This window comes from Podarcis filfolensis (genome assembly GCF_964270895.1).
Source record: "Podarcis filfolensis genome assembly, chromosome: 6".
NCBI lineage: Eukaryota > Metazoa > Chordata > Lepidosauria > Squamata > Lacertidae > Podarcis > Podarcis filfolensis.
Genome location: NC_139609.1, coordinates 99,412,588 through 99,435,139, shown reverse-complemented (window position 1 = coordinate 99,435,139; position 22,552 = coordinate 99,412,588). Strand labels below are relative to the sequence as shown.

At 54.4% G+C, this 22,552-nt stretch overlaps 2 protein-coding genes and 1 long non-coding RNA gene across 5 annotated transcripts in view; 2 read left to right on the top strand and 1 right to left on the bottom strand.

Annotated features, from left to right (window-relative positions):
- Window positions 1–22,552, bottom strand: part of LOC310764831 — a 90,753-nt gene that overhangs the window by 61,661 nt on the left and 6,540 nt on the right. The gene's annotated exons all lie outside the window — the stretch shown is intronic.
- On the top strand, window positions 1,958–22,183 carry TGM5 (transglutaminase 5). Of its 2 annotated transcripts, XM_083618591.1 has the most exons (13): window positions 1,958–2,162; window positions 2,820–2,996; window positions 11,641–11,892; window positions 12,688–12,806; window positions 13,464–13,592; window positions 14,430–14,607; window positions 15,406–15,544; window positions 15,920–16,023; window positions 16,743–16,982; window positions 19,136–19,483; window positions 19,578–19,738; window positions 20,111–20,244; window positions 21,666–22,183. In XM_083618591.1, exons 1-13 carry the CDS (start codon window positions 2,153–2,155, stop codon window positions 21,838–21,840), a joined length of 2,166 nt encoding a protein of 721 aa, XP_083474717.1. In that variant the 5' UTR covers window positions 1,958–2,152; the 3' UTR covers window positions 21,841–22,183. The 2 variants fall into 2 exon arrangements, with proteins under 2 accessions (XP_083474717.1, XP_083474716.1); XM_083618590.1 differs by lacking the exon at window positions 1,958–2,162 and having other exon boundaries at window positions 2,346–2,996.
- ELMO2 (engulfment and cell motility 2) overlaps window positions 2,176–22,552 on the top strand; it is a 78,247-nt gene continuing 57,870 nt past the window's right edge. For both annotated transcript variants that reach the window (XM_083618596.1, XM_083618594.1), the window contains exon 1: window positions 2,176–2,231. The gene's annotated coding sequence lies outside the window, so the exon portion shown is untranslated. The remainder of the gene's footprint in view (window positions 2,232–22,552) is intronic.

The window sequence follows — 22,552 nt, the reverse complement described above, 5'->3', positions numbered from 1 at the left end:
ATGGGGGCCCATCTAGTCCAGCACCCTGCTCTCACAGGGGCCAACCAGAGGAGAAGCCTTGCAAGTGCAAGAGGACCTTCCCTCCCGTGGTTTCTAGCAACTGGTATTTGGAAACACTGCTGCCTCCAGCTGTGCAAGGGGAGCAGAGTCCTCCTGGCTAGGAGCCTTGGACAGACCTCTCCTCCCCCCCTTAAAGCCATCCTGTGGCAGGGAGTTCCATAGTTTCACCATGTGCTGCAGAAAATGCTCAGTGGGGTCCAACTGGCTGCCCCACTGAGGGAGACCCCCTTGCAAGGCGCTGAGGGGCCAAAGGAGGCAAGCGGGGGGGGCGGCTATGGGGGGGGGGCGCTGTGACACCAAGTCCTTCCCTTCTGTCTGCAGAAAGACAGACACAGGCAGAATGACAGGCGGAGCTGCTAATCCACCAGCTCAGGCATTCTCGGCAGAGGAGGGAGAAGGAATCCAGAAACCACAGCGGCTCAGCCTTTGTTTCCCAGGCTGGTCCTGGCCTGCCCACCACTAAGCCCAGGGCCGCCTGAGAGGCAGAGAGGGCAACTCGGGGCCACTTCCTGCTCCTCCGGCTGGCGGGAGACGCCTGCGGCTGGGGGGGGAGCAGGGGGTCCTGGAGCAGGTTGCAGCATCCGCCTCTTGGCAGGGCTTCTCTCCTCTGCAAGCACCTGCCGGCCCCCCATGACCCTCCCTCTTCCCACACATGGGGAGCCGGCTAGGGCCACATCCTGACATCTGTGGGGAATCCTGGGAACGGTCCTTTGCTAAGGATGCCGGGAACTGTAGCTCTGTGAAGTTAGCGCTCAAACTGCGCTTCCCAGGGCCTTTCGCAGGTGGCTGCGGCCAGAGAGGGGGCTGCACTGGGCCCTTTCTGGGGAAGAGACCACCCCCCACATTCCACAAGGGCAGAGCACCTGCTTGGCATGCAGAAGGACCCAGGTTCAGTCCCTGGCAGCCTCTCCTGAGAGGCCTGGGAAACCCCAGGGAGCTGCTGCCAGTCAGTGTAGACAGAACTGAGTGGGAAAGGCCAGTGGTCTGACTCAGGGCTTCACTGCAATTCCCCTTTGCCTGCTCTTTCCAGGCACAGGTCTGCGCTTAAAAGCTCCGTGTCTGAGTGCGCGCTCTCTCTCTCTCTTTTGCTTTCCTTTCTCTTTCGTCAATTCAGCTTTTAAGCCCTTTTTGGCGAATTCAGAGGACTGGCGTCTTCCTCTATTGTTAGGGCCATAACTCAAGGATAGGGCAGGGGACACCCAGCCAGATGAGTGGGGAATGAATGAATGAATAATATCTGAAACCCTTCAGAGTGAGACAGAGATGCTGCCAGTCAGTGCCTGCCAGGCGGAGTCCTCCAGGTGCTGCTGAACTACAGCTCCCATCATCCCTGGCCACGACCCACACAGACTGCTGCAAGCAGGAATTCAACACCCCCTGGCGGGCACCGTGTTGGTGACCCCAGCATTGGCCACGCTGAGTGAGATGGGCCAAGAGCAGGGTCCTGCGAAGGACCAGAAGGGCCTCTTTGGACCACTATCCCGCAGAGCCGTGTGCGAAGGCGACCTCTGGGTGGCGCTGCAGCAGGGACTCCCCCCCCCCCAAAGGCTGGGCTGTCAGCAGCCCCACCCGCCGGCCCCTGGATGCGAGGCTGTGGGCTGGCTCCTGTCCGAGCCCCTGCAGGGAGGTGGGGTCTGCCACTGCTGTTCCCCCCGACCAACGGTGACCATGTCCTTTGAGGCCCCGTGCCTGACGCTTGGTAGCAGCATCTCCCGGTCGGGCTGGGAAAGGCTCCCCTGCCTGAGTCCCTGCGGAGCCGCTGCTGCTGCCAGCCAGAGCAGGCACTTCCGAGCAAGAGAGAGCCGGAGCCTGACTCGGTGAGAGGCAGCTGCGCCCTCCCTCTGTTCCCACGAGGAAAGCAGAGAGGGCAGGTGGGGCAACGTTTCTCTCAGCAAGTGCCCGTCGCGCCCACACCCGGCCTGCTCCCGGGACGCTGCTGTGCCAAGAAAGTTGGTGACTGAGCAGGAAGGTGAATCGTTCATGCCGTGGCTGCTGCCACACCTCCGCCTCTCTGGCTCCGGCCAGCCGGGAAGGAGGAAGGCGGGCAGCAGCCCGGAGGCATTCCTCAGCAGGCGCTTGGCAGAGCAGCAGCATGGCCGCGAGTGAGTCCTGGCCTGGGGGGCGGCGGCGGCGGGGGGAGCCTGGGGGACGCTTCTGAGGCTGGGGAAGGGGTGAGCCCAGGGGGAGAGGGAGAGGAGGGCAGGCTCCCACTCCGGGTGCCCTGGCCCCTTCTCCTCCCGCTGCTCCTGCGGGGTCCCCTCCCTGGGGATTTCAGCGGCCGCAAGCAAGGATGGCTCTGCTCTTCCACAGCTGGAGCCAGCAAAGCTTCTCTGGGAGTCCTTCTGGGCTCCAACCCTCTGGCTGGCTTCCCTTCATGGGCATCTAGTTGGCCACTAGCTGGGCTAAATGGGCCCCTTCTGATCCAGCAGCTACAGGGCTCTTCTTAGCATCTTATGGTTGCTAAATGGAGCCTCCATGGACAGAGGCAGTCTAGCTTAGAATTGTGGAGAGCAAGAGTGGGAGATGGTGGCTTTGGAGGTTCTTAAGCAGAGGTTGAATGGCCACCTGCCATGGATACTTTAGTGGAGATTCCTGCATTGCAGGGGGTTGGGCTAGATGACCTTTGGGGGTCCCTTCCAACTCTATGGTCCTACCTGGGGCTTCCCAGAAGCATTCAGCTGGCCACTGAGAGAACAGAATGAGATGGGCCCCTGGCCTGGCCCAGCAGTCTCCGCTGACATCCTTTTGCTCTTTGGTAGAACTGCAGCTGGCGTTCATCACTTGGCACAGCACCAAGAACAACCTGCAGCACCGCACAGCGGAGATGGGGGGCCAGCAGGTGATCGCGCGGCGGGGGCAGCCCTTCACCATCACCCTCCACTTCCAGGGTCGAGGCTACCTGCACGGAGACTCCCTGCACCTGATTGCAGAGACAGGTAGGAGCAGGTGGGGAGGGAGAGGAAGGGGCTTGGCCTGGGGTCTCCAATCCATGAGAGGAGAGGAGATACAAGACGATTAGGCACCTGCATGAAGGAGGGGGCTATTGAAGGCTCTGCCTCCAGTCGGAGGCTGCAAATGTTCCTGCACACCAGCTGCTAGAAGCCCCAGGAGGGAAAAGAACTCTTGGGCTCAAATCCTGCTTGCTGGTTTCCCACAGACACTGTTCGGCCACTGGAGGCTGGACTAGGTGGGCCACTGGGGGCTCTTCTTCTGGCCCTCAGCCCTCACCACATCCAGGGCAGCGCCATCCTTCCCTCTGAGGAGGCCTACCCAATGGCACAGGACCTGCTGCAAGCCCTGAGGCCTCTTCTGGGTCCTGTGGTCTGCCTTGTCCACAGGGGTCTCTGCGCCCCTCCCTGTCTTCCATCTGGACTGCCTGGCAAATGCTGCCTGCCTGTGTGCAACCAAGCCTTATGAGGAACGGTTGAGAGGAGATCTGAGAGTCCGGTCCTGGAGGTCTTATTAAACATGATTAGAGAGGACCAGCTGGTTAAGGGGGTTCAGGTCGGAGCTAAACAGTATAAACTGAGAGCATTTGCAGATGATCTAGTTTTAACCTTGCAAGAGCCAGACACTAGTACGAAAAGAGTTTTAGAATTAATACAAGTATTTGGTCAAGTAGCAGGCTTTAAGCTGAACAAACAGAAAAGAAAAGTACTGGACAAAAATTTAACAGCTGTTGAAAGGGAGAAGTTTCAGAGTGAAACTGGTTTAATGGTAGCAAAGAAGGTGAAATACCTGGGGATTAATTTGACATCTAAGAATGTGAACTTATTTAAAGATAATTATGAGAAATGTTGGACAGAAGTTAAGAAAGATCTAGAAATATGGTCAAATTTAAGACTTTCCTTGTTGGGCCGAATTGCTGTTATTAAGATGAATGTCTTGCCGAGAATGTTGTTTTTGTTTCAAACATTGCAGATTTTGGACAAAATGGATTGTTTCAAGAGGTGGCAAAAAGATATATCTAGATTTGTCTGGCAGGGCAAAAAGCCCAGAATAAAATTTAAGATATTAACTGATGCGAAAGAAAAGGGGGGTTTGCCCTGCCGGACTTAAAGCTGTATTATGAATCAGCGGCCTTTTGCTGGCTGAAAAACTGGCTGCTTCTTGAAAATACAGACATTTTGGATTTGGAAGGGTTCAATAACAGATTTGGCTGGCATGCATATTTATGGTACGACAAGGTAAAAATCCATCAAGGTTTCAAAAACCATATTGTCAGGAAAGCATTATATAATGTTTGGATTCGATATAAAGATTTGTTGGAAAACAAAACCCCCAGGTGGTTGTCACCAATGGAAGCTAAGGAAGTGAAAAAACTTAATATGGAATCCAAATGGCCAAAATATTGGGAAATTATAGAGTATGAGGAGGGAAAAGTGAAATTGCAGAGTTATGAGAAATTGAAGTCTAAAGTAAGAGACTGGCTTCATTACTACCAAATAAATGAAGTTTTTAAACAGGACAGGAAAATCGGCTTCCAGGTGGAGAGGTCAAAATTAGAAACAGAGCTATTGGAACCCAATACTAAGAATCTGTCAAGAATGTATAACTTGCTGTTGAAATGGAATACACAGGATGAGACGGTTAAATCAGCTATGATTAAATGGGCACAAGACATTGGTCATAACATTATGTTTGCTGACTGGGAACAGTTATGGACCACCGGTATAAAGTTCACGGCATGTAATGCCTTAAGAGAGAACATTATGAAAATGATATATAGGTGGTACATGACCCCAGTCAAGCTGGCAAAAATTTACCATACGCCCAATAACAAATGTTGGAAATGTAAGGAAACTGAAGGTACCTTTTACCACCTTTGGTGGACGTGCCCTAGGATCAAGGTCTTCTGGGAAATGATTTATAATGAAATGAAAAAGGTGCTTAAATGCACTTTCGCGAAGAAACCAGAAGCCTTCCTCCTGGGCATGGTGGGCCAATTGGTGTCAAGGAAAGATAGGACGTTTTTTATGTATGCTACAACAGCAGCAAGAGTACTCTTAGCAAAGAATTGGAAGACACAAGAGCTACCCACACTGGAAGAATGGCAGACCAAGGTGATCGACTACATGGGACTGGCGGAGATGACTGGCAGAATCCGTGACCAAGGGAAAGAGACGGTGGAAGAAGATTGGAAGAAATTTAAAGTTTATCTTAAGAATTGTTGTAAAATTAATGAATGTTAAAATGTCTTGGGTAATGTAAAATAGAATTGCAGTGACAAACAATTGGATATGAAAAAAAAAAGAGTTAAAGAATGTGCTATAAGAAATTGAAATTAGGGGTTGCTGGAATGATTTAAAACAGGGATGCAAAAAGGGGAGGTATGGGGAAGTCGCTGAAAGAAGGTTTTAAGAAAGAAAGATCAAGAAATTATACGTGTTTATATGTTTGTTTGTTTGTTTATGTATTGTGTTGTATTGTCTTTTAATATGTGTTGAAAAACCAATAAAAAATTTATAAAAAAAAAAAAATGAGAGGAGATCTGAGAGTCATCTCCAAATATCTGAAGGGCTGTCACATGAAAGAAGCTTGTTTGCCTCCTGCTCTGGATGGTAGGACTTGAACCCATGCCTTCTAGCTACAAGAAAGGAGATTCCAACATCAGGAAGAACTTTTGACAGTCAACAATCTCCCTCGGGATGTTGTGGACTCTCCTTCCTTGGAGGCTTTTAAATAGAGGTTAGATGGTCATTTGCCCTCTATGATTTGGTTGAGATTCCTGCATTTCAGGGGGCCGGGCCCCCAGGGACCATTTTATGATTGCAGCCCTGAGTCCAACCAAGGCCATTGGAGCACCTGGAGTGGGAAGCCCAGAGTTCTGCCTGCCAGCAGGTGCCAAGGGAGTCCCAGATCCTGGCGGAGACCCAGAGGGGTCCGATTGCCAGCAGCAGCAGCTGAAAGGGTCTCGTTTAGCGGCAGCGGGTGCTGCAGACAAAAGCAGGGCCTCTATTTTATGTATTCATTCTTGTATTTATATCCCCCCCCCCCATTTCTCCACGGAGCTCAAGGCAGTGTCTGGCCCAAGGTCACACCCAGGGAGCTTCATGGCTTTATGGGGATTTTAACCCTCGTCTCCCAGGTCTTAGTCCTCCTCTAATCCCCACAACAACAGCCCTGTGAGGAAGGTTATGTGAGGAGAACCTGAGCTTACAGGGTTAAACAGCTCAGAGTGTACGCCCTGCCTACAAGTTGGGAGAGGGGAGATTATGCGTCATTATGCGTCATATCCGAGAGTCTCCAGCCTTTGTTCTTCTCTCTCTACTTTTGCTTTTGAGGAGAGTGGACGTGTTTTCACGATGCTGTTCGCTGTGATAGACAATGGGTAGTCTGCTGTAAATAAAAACTGCTTCTAGCTGCTAAGATCCTGAGTGGATTTTATTTAAGCACACTGAAGAACGCATTGGAGCTTGCAGCTTTCTCTGGCCGCTGCTTATCTCTGCGTTTGCTCAGAGCCTTTGGAATGTGGCCTTTGAAGTCCGGAGGCCTAGCAGAACTGCACAGCCGAAGCGGGCTGGACGCCAAGGCTTATCTGAGCAATTAACATTCTTCAGGTTATGGATGACAGTATTTGCAATTAGAGGAAGCTGTTTTGATGCCTGCTGTGTGCTTAAAGAGGCTGTGAAAGTTGAGAAGCTGCTGTTTTTGCTGCCGGAAGAAAAAAGTCCTGCTTTGAGGCTTTGCCTGGGAGAAAGCAGGGAAACTGGCTGAAATGCTGTGTGCTGCAAAGAGCCACTGGAGGCCTCTCCTTTGAAGCTGGCTGGTACGCGTGAGTACTTCAAAAGCCCCAATGGGAGCACTGGGGGAGGAGATGGCTGAGCTCCAGGACTTTTATGATGTCCCTTTTGAAAAGCTCACAACCCAGTCCTGGGATATCTGGGTTAGGAGAGTAAGGGGGTGGTTTTTGGCCACAGGGCTCTGGAGTATAGCCCAGAAGGAGCCGGCCCCACCCATGCCAATTGCTACTGAAGATGGCGCAGCGGACTTGGAGGCTGCTTTGCTGGAAGATAGAGAGCAGAGAATGCAAAGAGAGCTCTGCATGTTGAGAGCAAGCGTGGACGCTTTGCTGTTGCCCCACCTGGAGGGCGTTGAGTCGGCTCAGGCCGCCTGGCAGGTGCTTAGGAGTCTGTGTGAAAGCTCAGCAGGAGCCCAGGGCTGGGAGAAAGCCGAGAGCAGGGAGGAAGCCGAGAGCCCAGTGGGGGCTGCTGGCCATGTTCCTGAAGTTACAGCTGGGAGTAGCTGCTTTGTCTCCAAGGGGCCATGTGATGTAGAGGCCCACAACCAGAGTGCTGGGGAGCGTGCAGGCCCAGGCTGTGCACCCAAAGGTGGGGGTGCTGGGAACAAAGGAATGGGTGAAGAGAGAGCTGTGAGAGCTTTTGCTTCCCGTCGCTGTTATCGCTGTGGCTCCCCCTCCCATCTGGTGAGAGAATGTCCAGTGGAGGCACAGGAACAGCCGAAGGCTGTCTCCCGTAGCAACCAGATAAAGGGCTCTTCTTCAAAGCGTGGGAAAGGCAAGCCAAAGGCAGCTGGCAGAGACACTGAACATAATGGCTGCAGTCAAGAGTTGTCAACAGGACGCTGTGCTGACTTTTGTAATAGACTCAGGAGCGTCGCATAATTTAGTGCCATCTGCAGGATTCCTGGAGAACTGCACCTCTGTAACTTCTGGGAAGACTGTCTGTTTAGCAGATGGGACTCGACACCCACTCACGCAGACGGGCTCACTGTTTTGTTCTTTCTTACAGGATTCGATCCAAGCTTTTGTTGTTCCAGGACTGTCTTGCACGTTGCTGTCTGTCAGCGCCCTTCTTGCTGAGAACTACAGAGTGTGTTTTGAGAACAATAGGTGTTCTATTTCTAGGAATGGACAGCAACTAGTCAGTGCTGAATGTAAAGACAGGTTGTTTGTGATAGATGCTTCTTTTGCAGGTACAGGTGACATGGAGGTGGCTCAAGCACAGTGTGCCAACGTTCCAGTTCATGATGCGTGTGCTCACTTATGGCACCGACGCATGGGTCACGTGTCCTGGGGGTCAGTGAAGAAGATCCCAGAGTGTACGCAAGGGTGCAAAATGAAATCATGTGCTAAGTTTCTAGATTGCAGAGCGTGCAAGTCCACAAAGGTGAAAACGTGCACATACCCAAGGTCTGAGAGGGTGACTACTAGGGCTTTTCAATTAATTCATGCAGATTTGTCAGGTCCGATGTCTGTGACCAGTATGGGCAGAGCCAAATTTGCGCTGGTTCTGATTGATGACCATACACGCAACTCCTGGATCTTCACGATCCGACACAAAAATGAAGCTGCGCCGCTAATCAAAGACTGGATTGCGGCTGTGGAACTGCAGTTTTCCACACGGGTGCAAAACTTTCAGAGCGATCGTGGTGGGGAGTTCACCGGGTCTGCACTGCAAAGTTTCTTCCGCAAAAAGGGGATTCAACACAGATTGTCCTCTCCGCACAGTCCCCAACAGAACGGGATTGCGGAAAGACGGAACAGGACTCTAGGGGAGATGTCCGCAGCTCTTTTGTTTGATGCCGGGCTCCCACAGCGCTTTTGGGGGGAGGCTTGGCGAACGGCCAACTTTATTCTGAACAGGTCGTTCAATTCAGTGGTAGGTGACACACTGTACTTCTTGCTGCATGGAAAGAAGCCGAAAGTGCACTACTTCCGCGTTTTTGGCTGTGAGGCTTGGGTCCTCATACCAAAGGCCAAACGCAAGAAAGGTGAACCCAAGTCCCAAAAGATGATTTTCTGTGGGTATGAGCCAGGGACCAAGGGGTGGAGGTTTGCTTATCCGTCAGGGAATCAGTCCAGAATTCTGCTCAGCAACAGTGCTGAATTCTGTGAGCAGAGTGGTTGGGCAAGGATACATGGGAACCCTGACATCCTGTCAGAGAGTCTGCTTGACTCTGCCGATGAAGAAGAGGAAGAGGTTGAACCTGCTACTGAGGCTCAGAGTTCAGACCCAGCGCAGGCAGAGGGGAGAACTTCTCCCAAGGCTGTGAAGATTGAGCAACGCAGTGCTCCATCTTCCCCCACAGGTTCAGCTGAGAAGTCCAGAAGGCGCAGTAAGTCAGAGGGGGAGCACTCTGATGCCAAGGACGTTCTGGCTGGCCCCAGTGGGTCAGAGGGGGTTCCTGAAGTAGTGCTGCGCCGTTCAGCTCGGACAACCAAGGGGAAACCTCCTGAAAGGTTTGCCGTCACTAGCGTGTGGGTCGGAATGGCGCAGTGTGAACCCGAGTTTTGAAGATGTTCAGAAACTGCCTCAGGAAGAAGCCAGGAAATGGCAAGAGGCGATGCAGAAGGAAATGAACTCAATGGAATCTCTAGGTGTGTTCTCCCTCACGAAGTTGCCGGTGGGAAACCAGGCCGTGGGTAGCCGCTGGGTTTACCGTCTTAAACCCACAGCAACTGGAGAACCGCAGTATAAGGCCAGATTAGTGGCGAGAGGATTCACGCAGCGCAGGGGGTTGCATTATACGGAAACTTATGCTCCCACCTGTAGGAGTGAATCTCTACGTTTGCTCTTGGCCATTGCTGCACAAAGAGGGTTGCTGGTGCATCATTTTGATGTGGACGTTGCTTACTTGAACTCAGACCTCCAGGAGGATCTGTACATGCTTCCTCCTCCAGGGTTTGAGGGCAATGAGCAAGGTACTGTGTGGAAACTTCACAAGTCAATTTACGGCCTGAAGCAGTCGGCCAGGAATTGGAACTTGTGCCTGAATGAAGCTTTGGAGAAGCTAGGTTTCAGGAAGAGTCTTGCTGACAGTTGCCTGTTCCTTAGAGGATCAGGAGACACACAGGAATTGGTGTTATTTTTCGTTGATGACATCATCCACATTGGAAAGGCAGACAAACAGGTGCAGAAGTTTGCCAAAGAGCTTGGGAAATGGTTTCAGCTCAAGAACCTGGGTGCAGTAAAGATCTACCTGGGCGTGCAGATAGCAAGAACTGAGAATTGGTAGCTTCTTGCTCAGTCAGAAAGGCAAGATTGAGCAGTTGCTTGAGAAGTTCAGAATGTCCGATTGTGCAGGAGTTCGGACACCCATGGAGACGAACTTCGTGAAAGATAGCCAGCAAGCAGAAAGTGCCGAGTTTGAGAATGCTGAGCTTTTTCAGTCAGCTCTAGGTAGTCTGTTGTATCTGTCCCAATGGAGCAGACCAGACATTGCCTTTGCTATCAACCTGCTAAGTAGGGAAGCGTCAAAGCCCAGTGTGAGTGCTTGGCACGGTATCAAGCGGGTACTGCGCTACCTGCAGCATACCAAAGACTTCTGTCTTAAGCTGCCAGCTGAAGGTGAGGCGAAGCTCACATGCTATGCAGACAGTGACTGGGCGAATTCGCAGGACCGCAAGTCTGTGTCTGGGTTGGTGGTAAAGTTTGGGAAGTCACTAATTGGGTGGAAGTCCCGGAAGCAAAGTCTCATTGCGCTGTCTTCTACTGAGGCTGAATTCAGTGCACTGTCTGATTTGTGCCGGGAACTGGAGTTCTATAGATGCTTGGTGCAAGAGATCTATGGGGACTGTAGCTTGCCCATCACGGTTTGGGAAGACAATCAACCTTGTTTGAAATTGGCTGAATCTGCGCAATTTAAGGCCAGAACCAAGCATCTGGACATACGCTTCCAAAATGTGTGCCAGAGTGTTCAGTCAGGTTTGATTCGGCTGAAGTATTGTGCCAGTCACAATAACTTGGCCGATGGATTTACCAAACCTTTAAGCTTCCAGCGTCATGGGGAGTTTTGTGGTGGTTTGGAGTTGGGGGTAAGTTCTGTACATACTTTCCCCACAGTAGCGCAGGGCGAGAGGGGGTGTGAGGAGAACCTGAGCTTACAGGGTTAAACAGCTCAGAGTGTACGCCCTGCCTACAAGTTGGGAGGGGGGAGATTATGCGTCATTATGCGTCATATCCGAGAGTCTCCAGCCTTTGTTCTTTTCTCTCTACTTTCGCTTTTGAGGAGAGTGGACGTGTTTTCACGATGCTGTTCGCTGTGATAGACAATGGATAGTCTGCTGTAAATAAAAACTGCTTCTAGCTGCTAAGATCCTGAGTGGATTTTATTTAAGCACACTGAAGAACGCATTGGAGCTTGCAGCTTTCTCTGGCCGCTGCTTATCTCTGCGTTTGCTCAGAGCCTTTGGAATGTGGCCTTTGAAGTCCGGAGGCCTAGCAGAACTGCACAGCCGAAGCGGGCTGGACGCCAAGGCTTATCTGAGCAATTAACATTCTTCAGGTTAGACTGAGACAGGCAGTGTCTGGCCCCAAAGGTCACCCCAGGAATGTCATGGTTAAGTGTGGGGACTTGAACCCTCTCCCAGGTCGGGTCTCTGTTGCTCTAGTGCAGTAGACAGCATGGGGAGGGGCACGGTGGCCCACCAAGGGGCAGCCTCTGTGGGCAAGCCAGTTCCCACCTCCCACGGCAGTGATGATGATGATGGCAGCTCCCTTGCAGTCCAACTAGGCCAGCTCTTCCTGGCTGCTCAGTGCCCCATTGGGCTGCCTTGACCTGGCCTGACCCCCTGCGAGAGACCCTCCAGCTCCCCTTGACTCCCCCCTTACTCTGCAGGGCCTCAACCAGACCAGCAGGCAGGGACACAATCCATCTTCCCAGTGGGGCCAGGACATCCAGACTCGAAGCGCGCCTGGAGAGCCGCCGCCAGCGCCGCCAGCGGGCCCCGATCCACAGACGTCGTTGTCTGGCCTCCGGCTGGGGCCCCCATTGGGCGTTACCAGCTGAAGATCCGCGTCGACTCCGACCACACCTCCAAGTTCTACTACCTGGGGGACTTCATCCTGCTCTTCAATGCCTGGTGCCCAGGTAGGGTGTGGGGAGACATTTGGGCGGTTCCTTCAGACCCTGAACTGTGGGGTGGATTTTAATGGGTGGGAGAGAAGATACTAATTGCAATTTACCCCTCTAGGCGCCCTCTCCAATTGTATTTCTGTGGTCTGGGTGGCTGCCTATCAGCAATGCAGCTCTGAGGACTGTTCCTTCTCATGCTTTCTAGCAAGAACAGGCATTTGTTAGCTTGGGCTGCTAATCTCCCCCAACTCTGCCAGGGTCTATTCCTTGCTCAGCGCTGCAGCAGAAGAGTCCTGGGTCTGCATCTGGGGGCTTGGAGCATCTCCCTGGGACCTGGAAGCATTGGGGGGCTTTCCTGGGCATCTGTTCAGTGGGAGGGAGCCTGGCATTCCCCCCAGCAATGGAGGGGAGTGGGGCCAGCACACCCATGAGGCAAGGGGAGGCAACTGCCCCAGGCAGCAGGATCCACAGGGGCCTGGAGGTGAGGCTGGGTCCCAGGAGGGGAAGGTGCCTCTCACAACCCTTCAAAGAATCTCAGAAGAGCCTGCTGGATCAGGCCAAGGGCCCCCTGGCCCATATCCCGTTCTCACAGTGGCCAACCAGATGCTCCAGTTGGGGAAACCCACAAGCAGAAGCAGAGCACCAGCGCAGCCCCCTCCCCTCCTGCGCATTCAGAAGTGTTGCTGTCACCAGCTGTGGAGGCAGAGCAGAGCTGCCTGGCTAGTGGCCCTCAAGAGCCCTCTCTCTCCTCCTTGCCTCCTGGGGGAGGGGCTTCCCTACTCTGACCTGTCCCCCTCCCCTGCCTCTCAGATGATGACGTTTACCTGGAGAGCGAGCCGGAGAGGGAGGAGTACGTCCTGAACGAGCAGGGCCTCATCTACCAGGGAAACAAGAACTGGATCCGCCCCATTCCCTGGAACTTTGGGCAGGCAAGTACCTAAGGCGAACCCCGGTGCTGGATCAGGCCAATGACTCTAGTCCCATCCTCACAGGGGCCAACCCAGTGGGAAGCCCAGTCAAGCAGCGTCTGAGACCAACCGCTTCCCCCATTCTTGTTCACCACACTAAGGTAGAGTGGCTCTGGCCATGGAAGCTCCATTTAGGAAGGCGAAGTGCTGCAGGAGGTGCAGCCTCCCCTAGTCCAGGGCTGACTGAAGCTGGGGCTCCGAAGGCATTACTGGACTTCCAGCTGACCTCTCCACCCTGACCACTGGCCTGGCTGGGGCAGCTGGGAGTTGGAGTCCAGCAAGTGCAGGGGGAGAGCCACACCCACAAGCCCCAGCCAGACAAGGCCCTGCCCTCCCTCCCTCCCCCAGTTCTCCTTGGCCCCTGCCCAGAAGAAGAACCTGGCTAGGCCAGGCCAAAGAGCAGCAATGCAGCTGAGCCTGCAATCGTCTGAGTTTGCTTTTCTTAGCTGCCTCAAACCGAGTCAGGCCATTGCTCCATCTAGCAGAGTATTGCCCACACTGACTGGCAGCAGCAGCGGCTCTCCGGGATTTCAGGCAGGAGTCTCTCCCAGCCCCACCTGGAGCTGGAGACCTTCTGCATGCTGAGCTGGCCGCCTTCTTTCTCCTCTTCCTCTGCAGTTTGAGGAGGGCATTGTGGGCATCTGCCTGAAGCTGTTGGACAGGAGCCTGCACTTCTTGCACGACCCGGGCAGGGATTGCTCCTTGCGCAACAGCCCCGTCTACGTCAGCCGGGTGCTGAGCGCCATGGTAAGAGCTGCTGGGACCACCCAGCGCTGTGGGAACACACACACCCCGGGCTGTTCCCTGGTCTGCTCAGGGTGGGGCTGGTGGGACCTTCTGAGATGGGGGCCCAAAGCCGTTGGCTGGACTTGCCCTCAGCCAGGAGACAGTGCAATGCAGCATGCGCAAGAGGCATCGCCTTCCCCCTGCCCCACGCCTGCCACCCAGGAATACAGTGTACAGGCTGTTCCAGGTGGGGCTGCCATAGCTTATTCCGCTTATAAATCACTTCCCGAGAAGCACCTTGAAGCTGTTTCACAACACAGCAAAAACAATTAAAAACCCTTTAAAATGATAAACAACTGCATGTACACAGACAGTTTTCCTTCCCCCGGAAAGAGCAGGCACGTGGCAGGGGTGCTCCAGGCTCCCGTTTCGACTGCTGCAATGCATTGTGGGTAGGGCTGCCCTTGCAAGGTGCAGCTGCCAGAACATTAACTGGTTGAGGAAAACACTGGTTTAAGACTCTGTTCTGTCTAAAACAAAAGAGGCTGGCTAAAGCCATGTGGCTGGAGCAACCAGCTCAGAGCTCCTCACATGGAGGGAGAGAGAAAAAACACAAAGGTTTGGTGACCCAATTCCTCTCCAAGTGACAGGTGATGACATAGGCTGAGGCTGGCAGGACAGCTGACTCTATGGTTTAACCCCTTCATGAACCAATTAGGCTCAAACACACTAGAGTTCGGTATATGAGGCTGCAAGTTCAAAGTACTTTGGGAGGCTCAGTCCAGTGGCTGTGAGCTTGGCTTTGCCTGGAGGGGCCCTCTGGCACTCATGGGGCTGCCTGCCCTCCCCCCCCTCCAGATCAACAGCAACGATGACAACGGGGTCCTCCTGGGCAACTGGAGCGAGGACTATTCCGGGGGCGTCCGCCCCACCGAGTGGAGTGGCAGCATCGCCATCCTGACCCAGTGGGACCACAGCGGGGGCCGGCCGGTCAAGTATGGGCAGTGCTGGGTCTTTGCAGCCGTGATGTGCACAGGTAGGGATGGGGAGCAATGCATGCTGGGAGCAACTCCCCAGGGAAATGTGGAGGCCTCTGCTTCACCTGCAAAGCCAGAAGGGACAGTGCGGAGGGGACTGTCCGGCTACTATTTGTCAAGATCGTTGTGAAATGAGAAGTAGCTGTATTTTGAATAGGAAAGTGATAGGTTGCATTTGGGAACAAGAACTTCCTCACCTAGCAAGGAATTTAAGAAACACAGCATTTTTCCTGACTGAAACCTCGTAGAGAGGTTGGTACTTTAAGGGGAGGTGGACGGAGGGGGGGCAGGTAGCAATACACAGGGCAACTTTTAAATACTGTCAGTGAAAGCAGGTGGCCCATCTGGGCCAAAGGGAGAGGCAGGTGTGCCAGTTTTCCTGAGGGGGAAAAACAGGGGGTGGGGCGGCCAAATAGTGGGCTGGAGAAATGGACCCCCGAGTCCCCTCTGATGCACACACACACACACACACACAGAGAGAGAGAGAGACTTTACTCTTGGGGCCCAGAGACTGGCCCCATGGGAAATGGGGCAGATATGGGGGTCCCTGTAAGAGACTCACCCCAGCTGCTTTATCACTGGAAGCTGAAGCTGCTGCTCCTCTCGCTATTAACATGCTCAGAGGCTAGTTACAGGAGCCAAGTACAGGATCCCGGCAGAACTGGCACAGCCATCCCTTCCCCGTTGGGGGGGGGGGACAGCAGCACTTGGTTCCCCCAGCAGAAGCTGAAGGGCAGCAGGTGGGGAGGGGTCCCAGCTGCCCAGGACGGCACCCAGCTGCACCCTCCTCTCCCCAGTGCTGCGATGCCTCGGGATCCCTTCACGAGTGGTGACCAACTTTGACTCGGGGCACGAGAAGGACGGGAACCTGATTATCGATGTCTTCTATGACAAGGCCGGGCACCTCCTGCCCACAGAGAGCAAGGACAGCATCTGGTGAGATGGGGCTGCCTCCTGGGGGGCCCTTTCCCCCTCCTCTCCCGACTGCCAAATCCTCTGGGGCCCCTACTTCTCTGCATCACATGATGGAGGGAGGACCACCCTGACTCAGGGGCTCCTTGCCGGGGATGGAGTGAGGCAAGGGCTTTCCTTCCCAGGTGGGCCTTTGACCTCAGATCAAACCCAAGACTGGGCTCTTCTCTGCCCAAAGAGAGATACAGCCCCAAGTGGAGGCTGGGGGGGGGACATCTGTCAGGGATGCTGTGATTCCCCCCTCCCTCATGATGACCCCAGAGGTGCATCTTACCACAAAGCACACCCCTCCCAGCTAGAGAGACCATCTCTTTGGGCTCTGCTTGTCTTCTGCTGCAGGAACTTCCACGTGTGGAATGAGTGCTGGATGGCGCGCAGAGACCTTCCCCCCGGCTACCATGGCTGGCAGGTCCTGGATGCCACCCCCCAGGAGCGCAGCAACGGTGCGTTTCCCCCACTCCTCCTTCCAGCCTGGCCTGGGCTTGGCCTGACTGCTTCCCCATCATGCCTCTCTCCGTCTCTGGGGGACCTTGGAGGGCAGCCCCATGAAGACGCTGAGCCAGTGGGTGGAAGCAGAGAAAAGGCCAATGTCATGCTACAGATCTTTAGGGAAGGAACAGGAAATAAAACTCCCATTATAGAATCATAGAATCATAGAGTTGGAAGAGACCACAAGGGCCATCGAGTCCAACCCCCTGCCAAGCAGGAAACATCAGCAGAGCACTCCTGACATATGGTTGTCAAGCCTCTGCTTAAAGACCTCCACAGAAGGAGACTCCACCACACTCCTCATCATATCATTATCATAACCTTAGATTATAGAAATCTAAGGTACGACCACATTTGGAGTACTATGCACAGTTCTGGTCACCAAAACGATATTGTGGAGTTGGAAGAGGGTCAGAAAGGGCGACTGAAATGATCCAGGGGGTGGAGCAACTGCCTTATGAGCAAGGAAGCGCAGGGATATGGATGGCTCCTGGCCAGGGTGGCCCTGCTCTGCCTCCACAGCATCTGAATTCCAGTTTTGGGAAGCTACAGGTGGGGAGGGGGCTCCTGCGCTCAGGTCCAGTTTGTGGACTCCCAGCTGTGAGAACAGGATGCTGACCTGGATGGGCCCCTGGCCTGATCCAGCCCTGACATTTCCCTTCCCTCCTGGCAGGGCTATACTGCTGTGGGCCAGCGCCTGTCAGCGCCATCCGGGAGGGAGACGTGGACGTGCGCTTTGATGCCCCCTTTGTGTTCTCCATGGTGAATGCTGACCGTGTGGCTTGGCTGCTGGACGGGGCAAGGAAGGAGAAGCTCCAGTGGGACACCAGTGCTGTTGGGAACAACATCAGCACCAAATGCGTTGGGAGCGATGAGCGAGAGGACATCACCAGTGCCTACAAATACCCAGAAGGTAGGGAGATGGAGGAACCCACGCCCACCCAGAAAGGCATCCTGCACCCGGCCAGCTGGCCTGACTCAGAAGTTGTAATCTGGATTCAGCGTTCCTGCAGGCGGTTACAGAGGAGCAGAACAGATTGTTCTGGCCTGGAGACAGAGCCGGTGGAGAGGCCTCTTGGCCAGCAGGCTCCTAAATTGCAGGGTTCTATTCCCTCATCTGAAGGCTGTGAAATTCTCAGCCAGCATGTCTGATCCTGCTTGTGATGGTGGCAGCAAAGCGCCTTTAGTGGCTGGGGCACAGGGAAAGCAGGAAGCCCAGGTTCCCTGGCTGCTAAGAAGCTGCCACAAGCACCTGGCGGGTGAGCCTGAGGGTTGCTGCACTGTCAAGGCTGGGCTGGGCTTTGTGGCGCACGATTGTTCTTGCGATTGGGTCTTTGAGGGCCTGGGGCCACAGGGAGGAAGCTGCCGCTGCAGGAAACCTCAAGCAGCCGGAGCACCAGCTGGGAGTGGCTTCTATGAGCTCTGCTCTAAAAAACAGCAGCTGCAAAATGCCTGCAAAAAGATCCACGTGAAACCACTGAGTGGGGTCATCTGGAGTCCCTTGTCTGCAATATGCTGATGACACACAGCTGTCCTTTACATCTGCAGGTGGGCAGTGGAAGTGCTGGACTATTGTCTGGTCTTGATAATGGAATGGAAATGCTGGACTATTGTCTGGTCTTGATAATGGAATGGATGAGCGCCAGCCAACTGAAGTTCACTCCGGATCAGGGTGGTTCCCTAGACTGGATGGCGGGGAGGTGGCCTTGATGGGGTTACACTCCCTCTGAAGGAGTGGGTACGCAACTTGGAGGTACTTCTGGGTCAGGTGGTCTCAGTGGCCCAGAGTGCTTTCTAGCAGCTTCATCTGGTGGTCCAGCTGCACCCTTCTGTGGTCTATGCTCTGGAAACCTCTAGCTTAGATTACCGCAACACATTATGCGTGGGGCTGCCTCTGATGAGAGTTCAGAAACTTCATCTGGTGCAGAATGCGGTGGCCAGGTTGCTCACTGGGGCAAGATGGCTGGAGTATATAATGCCAATCCTGACCCAACTGCTCTGGCTGCCAATTTGTTTCCAGACCCAATTCAAAGTGCTGGTGCTGACCTATAAAGCCTTCAATAACTCAGGATATGACTGACCTGGACCCTGCGATCATCCTCTGAGGCCATCCTTTGTGTGACTCCTTCACGAGAGGTCCAGGGGGTGGAAACATGAGAAAGGGCCTTTTCTGCAGTGGCTCCCTGCTCATAGAATGCTTCCCCCAGGGAGTCCCGCCTGGCGCCTTCATTACATGTCTTTAGGTGTTAGGCAGAAACATTTCTCTTCTCCCGGGCCTTAGGCTGGTTAAACAACCTATGGCTTTTTCAAGGTGTTACTGGTTTTTCTGCTTGTTTTTGTTACGTTATGTATTTTGTGTTTTTGTTTCGTATCTTTATGTTGTAAAAACTACCCTGTTATCTTTGGATGAAGGGCAGGCAGCTTATAAATTTAATAAGTAAATAAAATAACATAAATAAGTTCAGGGCTGCTAACCTGCTGATTCTGCTCTGCCTCCCTGGTGAGAGACAGGAACACATTCCCAGTTGCTGGAAGCCGCGGCGGGGAGGGGGCTGCTCTTGTGCTGGGGGGCCTGCTTGCTGGTTTTCCCTTGGGGCATCTGCTTGGCCCCTGTGAGGAGAGGAGGCTGGACTAGGAGGGCCTCCTGGGGCCTCCTCCTGCAGGGATCATCTTATGCAAACTGCAAGTAGGCTAGCAGAGATCTGGTGCCTTTGATGGCTCCCAAACTCCTCCGCCAGTGTGGTGTAGTGGTTAAGAGCGGTAGACTTGTAATCGGGTGAACTGGGTTCGCGTCTCCGCTCCTCCACCTGCAGCTGCTGGGTGACCTTGGGCTAGTCACACTTCTCTGAAGTCTCTCAGCCCCACTCACCTCACAGAGTGTTTGTTGTGGGGAGGAAGGGAAAGGAGAATGTTAGCTGCTTTGAGATTCCTTCGGGTAGTGAATAAAGTGGGATATCAAATCCAAATCCAAACTCTTCCGCCCTTAGCCAAGCTCCGGACCCAGGGGGTGTGTGCCTCACCTCATGCACTCACTGGCCTTGCCTTGTCCTTCCTCGCTCCCCACAGGCTCCCCGGCAGAGCGCCGTGTGTTCCTGAAGGCCCTCGGCCAGAGGCAGCCGCTCAGCCCCCCAGTGCGATACAGGTCGGGAGTCCTTCCGGTTGCGTTCTCTGTCTCTGTGGAGGACAGGACCCGGGAGCCGCCACCGGCCATGGCCCAGACCTCTCTGAAGCTCCAGCTGGTGGAGAGTCCTGAGGTGGGCCAGGACATCCAGCTGGTGCTGGCGGCCTGCAACCTGGAGTTTGTCCACAAGGAGCTCAAGCTGAGCCTCAGCGCCCAGGCCGTGCTGCACGATGGCCACCCGCGGCCGCCCTTCTGGCAGGAGACCCTGTACCTCTCCCTCCGCCCCAGAGAAGGTAAGGCAAGTGGCAGGGGGAGCGGGCAGGCCTCCTGAGGCGCTGTCTCTGGGTGAAGGAGTGCCGCCCGCCTCTGACACGGGCCTCTTTGCAGAGAAGGAGCTTCCCTGGACCATCTCCTACCAGCAGTACAGGCAGCAGCTGGGAGAGGATAAGCAGCTTCGCGTCATCGCGCTGGGCGAGGAAAACACTACCTGGCTGAAGACCCTGGCAGAGAAAACCATCACCATGGCCAGCCCCAGCCTGGACATCCACGTAGGCACATCGCCTCTGGGTTGGCGGGGGTGCCACAGTGGGCTGCTCACCTGGGAGATGGGACAGCTACTGTGGGGTCGAGTGCAGGTTTTCCAAAGGCTCTGTTCCTGGGGGCAAAGGAGCCAAGACACATGACCGGCTCCCTCCCTGGCACACACCTTGCAACCCACCTGCCTCCCTCCGATGTGGTTTGGGTGGGCTAAAGCCATGCAGGCTCAGCAAGAAACATCCCAGCCTTCTTCAAAGTGGGGAAGAAGCTTGCCCCCCCTCTCCGCCCAAGTTTCAGGCTAGGCAAAGAGAGGGCTGGGGGGTGGGCACCTGTCCCAAAGAGCCCCCTCCCTTCTGCTCCTAACCGCTTGGTCCTTGGCACAGGTATTGGCCTCCGTGGTGGTGAACCAGCCCTTCCCGATCGAGGTGGTGTTTGCCAACCCCCTTTCGGAGCCCGTGGGCAACTGCGTCTTGACCATGGAAGGCAGTGGGCTGGTGAAGGGCCAACCCCAGATACAGTGAGTAAGGGGGCAGGGGGGCAGGAAGGCTGGTTGCAACTCATCCCTCCAGGCGCCCACATGCATGGGGTGAACAGTTTCAAAATCCCATCCTTGGCAGCAAAATTTAAAATCACAGACTGTAAAACTTTGTTCCGGCAACAACTTGGGAAGGAAGTAAAATAAGACTTACTTACTTTATAACCATGCACTGGATCACAGCAACAGCAGTAATAAAAGCTATGCAAGCAAAATACTTACATTTACAGTACAACAAGCTGGCATCTGCCTGGCACAGGCGACATTTGCCCTTTTTGTGGTCAAAGGAAGAGAGAGGAAGAGGAGGTACTCTATGCTCCTCCCTCTCCTAGAGAGGAGGGGAAATGGCATCACACAGAGCCCTCTCTACCAATTGCATTTCTATGGTCTGAGTCTCTGCCTGTCGCCAAACATCTCGGTGGTCTTAGCTCCTCCTCGGGCTAACTAGCAGGAAGAGGCGTTTGTGAGGCTTGGCTGCTACCCCCTTGCGGGGAGTCTTCCACTCCCGCGCTTGATCTCCTGGAGGAAGTGCCGGCCCAAGGATGACTGGGGAGCAACGCAGTCAAGTCACAGTTCTGCGTCTCTGCTGTTTGGGAGATCTTTGGGGCAGGATCCTCCCCCGCTCCATGTGTGTGTGAATGTGCGCGCGGCCCCTTCTCTTCCCCGTCCACTATCAGCTCTGGAGCCATTTCTGAGCAGGAGCATCCCTGGAAGTCAGGGGCCCAGCAACACATTCAGTTGCCTCTCTGGCACCGTGGAGCTACAAGCAGCAGAGAGACCTACAAGCAGGAAAATATGTGCCTAAAGAGTCTTTAGAAAAAAAGGAATAAGCAGCCATACAAACTGGAAGATTTAGCCTCCTTTCTGATTTACAAGAGTCCTTTCTGATTTACAGGAGCGTAGCATTGGGGGCCAAAGCCAGTCAGGGAGGGAGATGCTGTATTTTGTCGTGAAGGGGGTGAAGGGGCAGAGAGAGAAAGAGAGAGCGGGGGGGGGGGAGAAGGCGACGAAGACCCTCTCCCACAGGGGCCTCCATATATCTTCCTTCTCTTTGGTCAAGAGGTTGGATGGCCACCTGTCAGGGACAGAATCATAGAACTGTAGAGTTGGAAGGGACCCCTGAGGGTCATCTAGCCCAACCCCCTGCAATTCAGGAATCTCAACTGAAGCATCCTTGATGACAGATGAGTTATTTATTTTCTCCACTTCAGGGGGTTGGACTAGATGACTCTTAGGTTCCATTCCAGCTTTACGCTGCTATGGTTTATGCCTCCTTGGCACTGTGAGTGCCCCCCTCCCCCCCCCCGGCCATTTGGGGCTCATCACTGCCTCAGAGCTGGTAAGAAAGGAAAGTGTGCCGTCCCTTTGGTCTCCTCCCTGCCAGGCTCTTCTTCTCTTTGCAGGTTGGGGCCCCTGGGCCCCCGGAAGCAGACCAGCGTCCGGGTCCAGCTGACGCCCTACAAGAGCGGCCCCCGGCAGCTGCACGTCACGCTCAAGAGCAGCCAGTTCCCCCCAGTCAAGGGCCACAAGCAGCTGCAAGTGGCCCCCCGCTCGGGATGGAGGTGTCGCAGGGACTGACTAAGCCGGGACCCCCGGCAGCGCCTGGAGGGCCACGACTGCTCAGACCCCCTTTGCCCCCTCCTATAAAAGTCTGCATTCCCGTCCGCCGCCTCGCCGGTTCCTTCTGCCGCCGCAGACCCCCGCCTCCCCCCGTCCAGGCAGGGGGCGGGAAGCGCAGGCAGCAGTCCTTCCGGGGAAGACGCCTCGCTCTCCTGCGCCCCAGTCCCGCGCAGACACACCGTCGCTCGTGGGGATAGAGACACTTACCGTAATTATTCAAGCAATGTCATAAAAAACTGCGGCTTACAAAGAGAATAAAACAATTAGGCTGTCAATAAAAGCAACTCTTTAGAACATAAAATCGGCAATAAACTAACGCGTGTGCACAGGCTTTCCTGAACCAGAATGTCTTGCGCACCCTGCTCTCCCCAGCGATGCGAGAGAGGGCGGCGAAGGCGCCTGCCTCAGGTCAAGGGGAAGGGAGTTCCAGAGGGTAAATGCTGCCGCACTAAGCGATCGGCTTTTTAGAAATGCGAAATGCATGGCAGTTTGCGCGGCGCCACCTGCTATTTGTGGCCTGCAGGGAACACACCTGAGCCGCGTCCCGCGAATGGGAAAAACCACACGAAGCGTGAGAAAGCGAACCCAGCAGAAAGCAGCCCGCCCCGTAACGGGCAGCTGCTTGGAAAGGCCCGTCGGAACCGCCCTGCCAGCCGCACGTGGCAGAGAT

Coding starts and splice junctions, on each gene's coding strand:
- TGM5 (XM_083618590.1), top strand. CDS start 2,759: ATGAGATGGGCCCCTGGCCTGGCCCAGCAGTCTCCGCTGACATCCTTT. Junction 2,997..11,640: donor GCACCTGATTGCAGAGACAG/GTAGGAGCAGGT, acceptor CTTACTCTGCAG/GGCCTCAACCAGACCAGCAG. Junction 20,245..21,665: donor AAGGGCCAACCCCAGATACA/GTGAGTAAGGGG, acceptor TTCTCTTTGCAG/GTTGGGGCCCCTGGGCCCCC.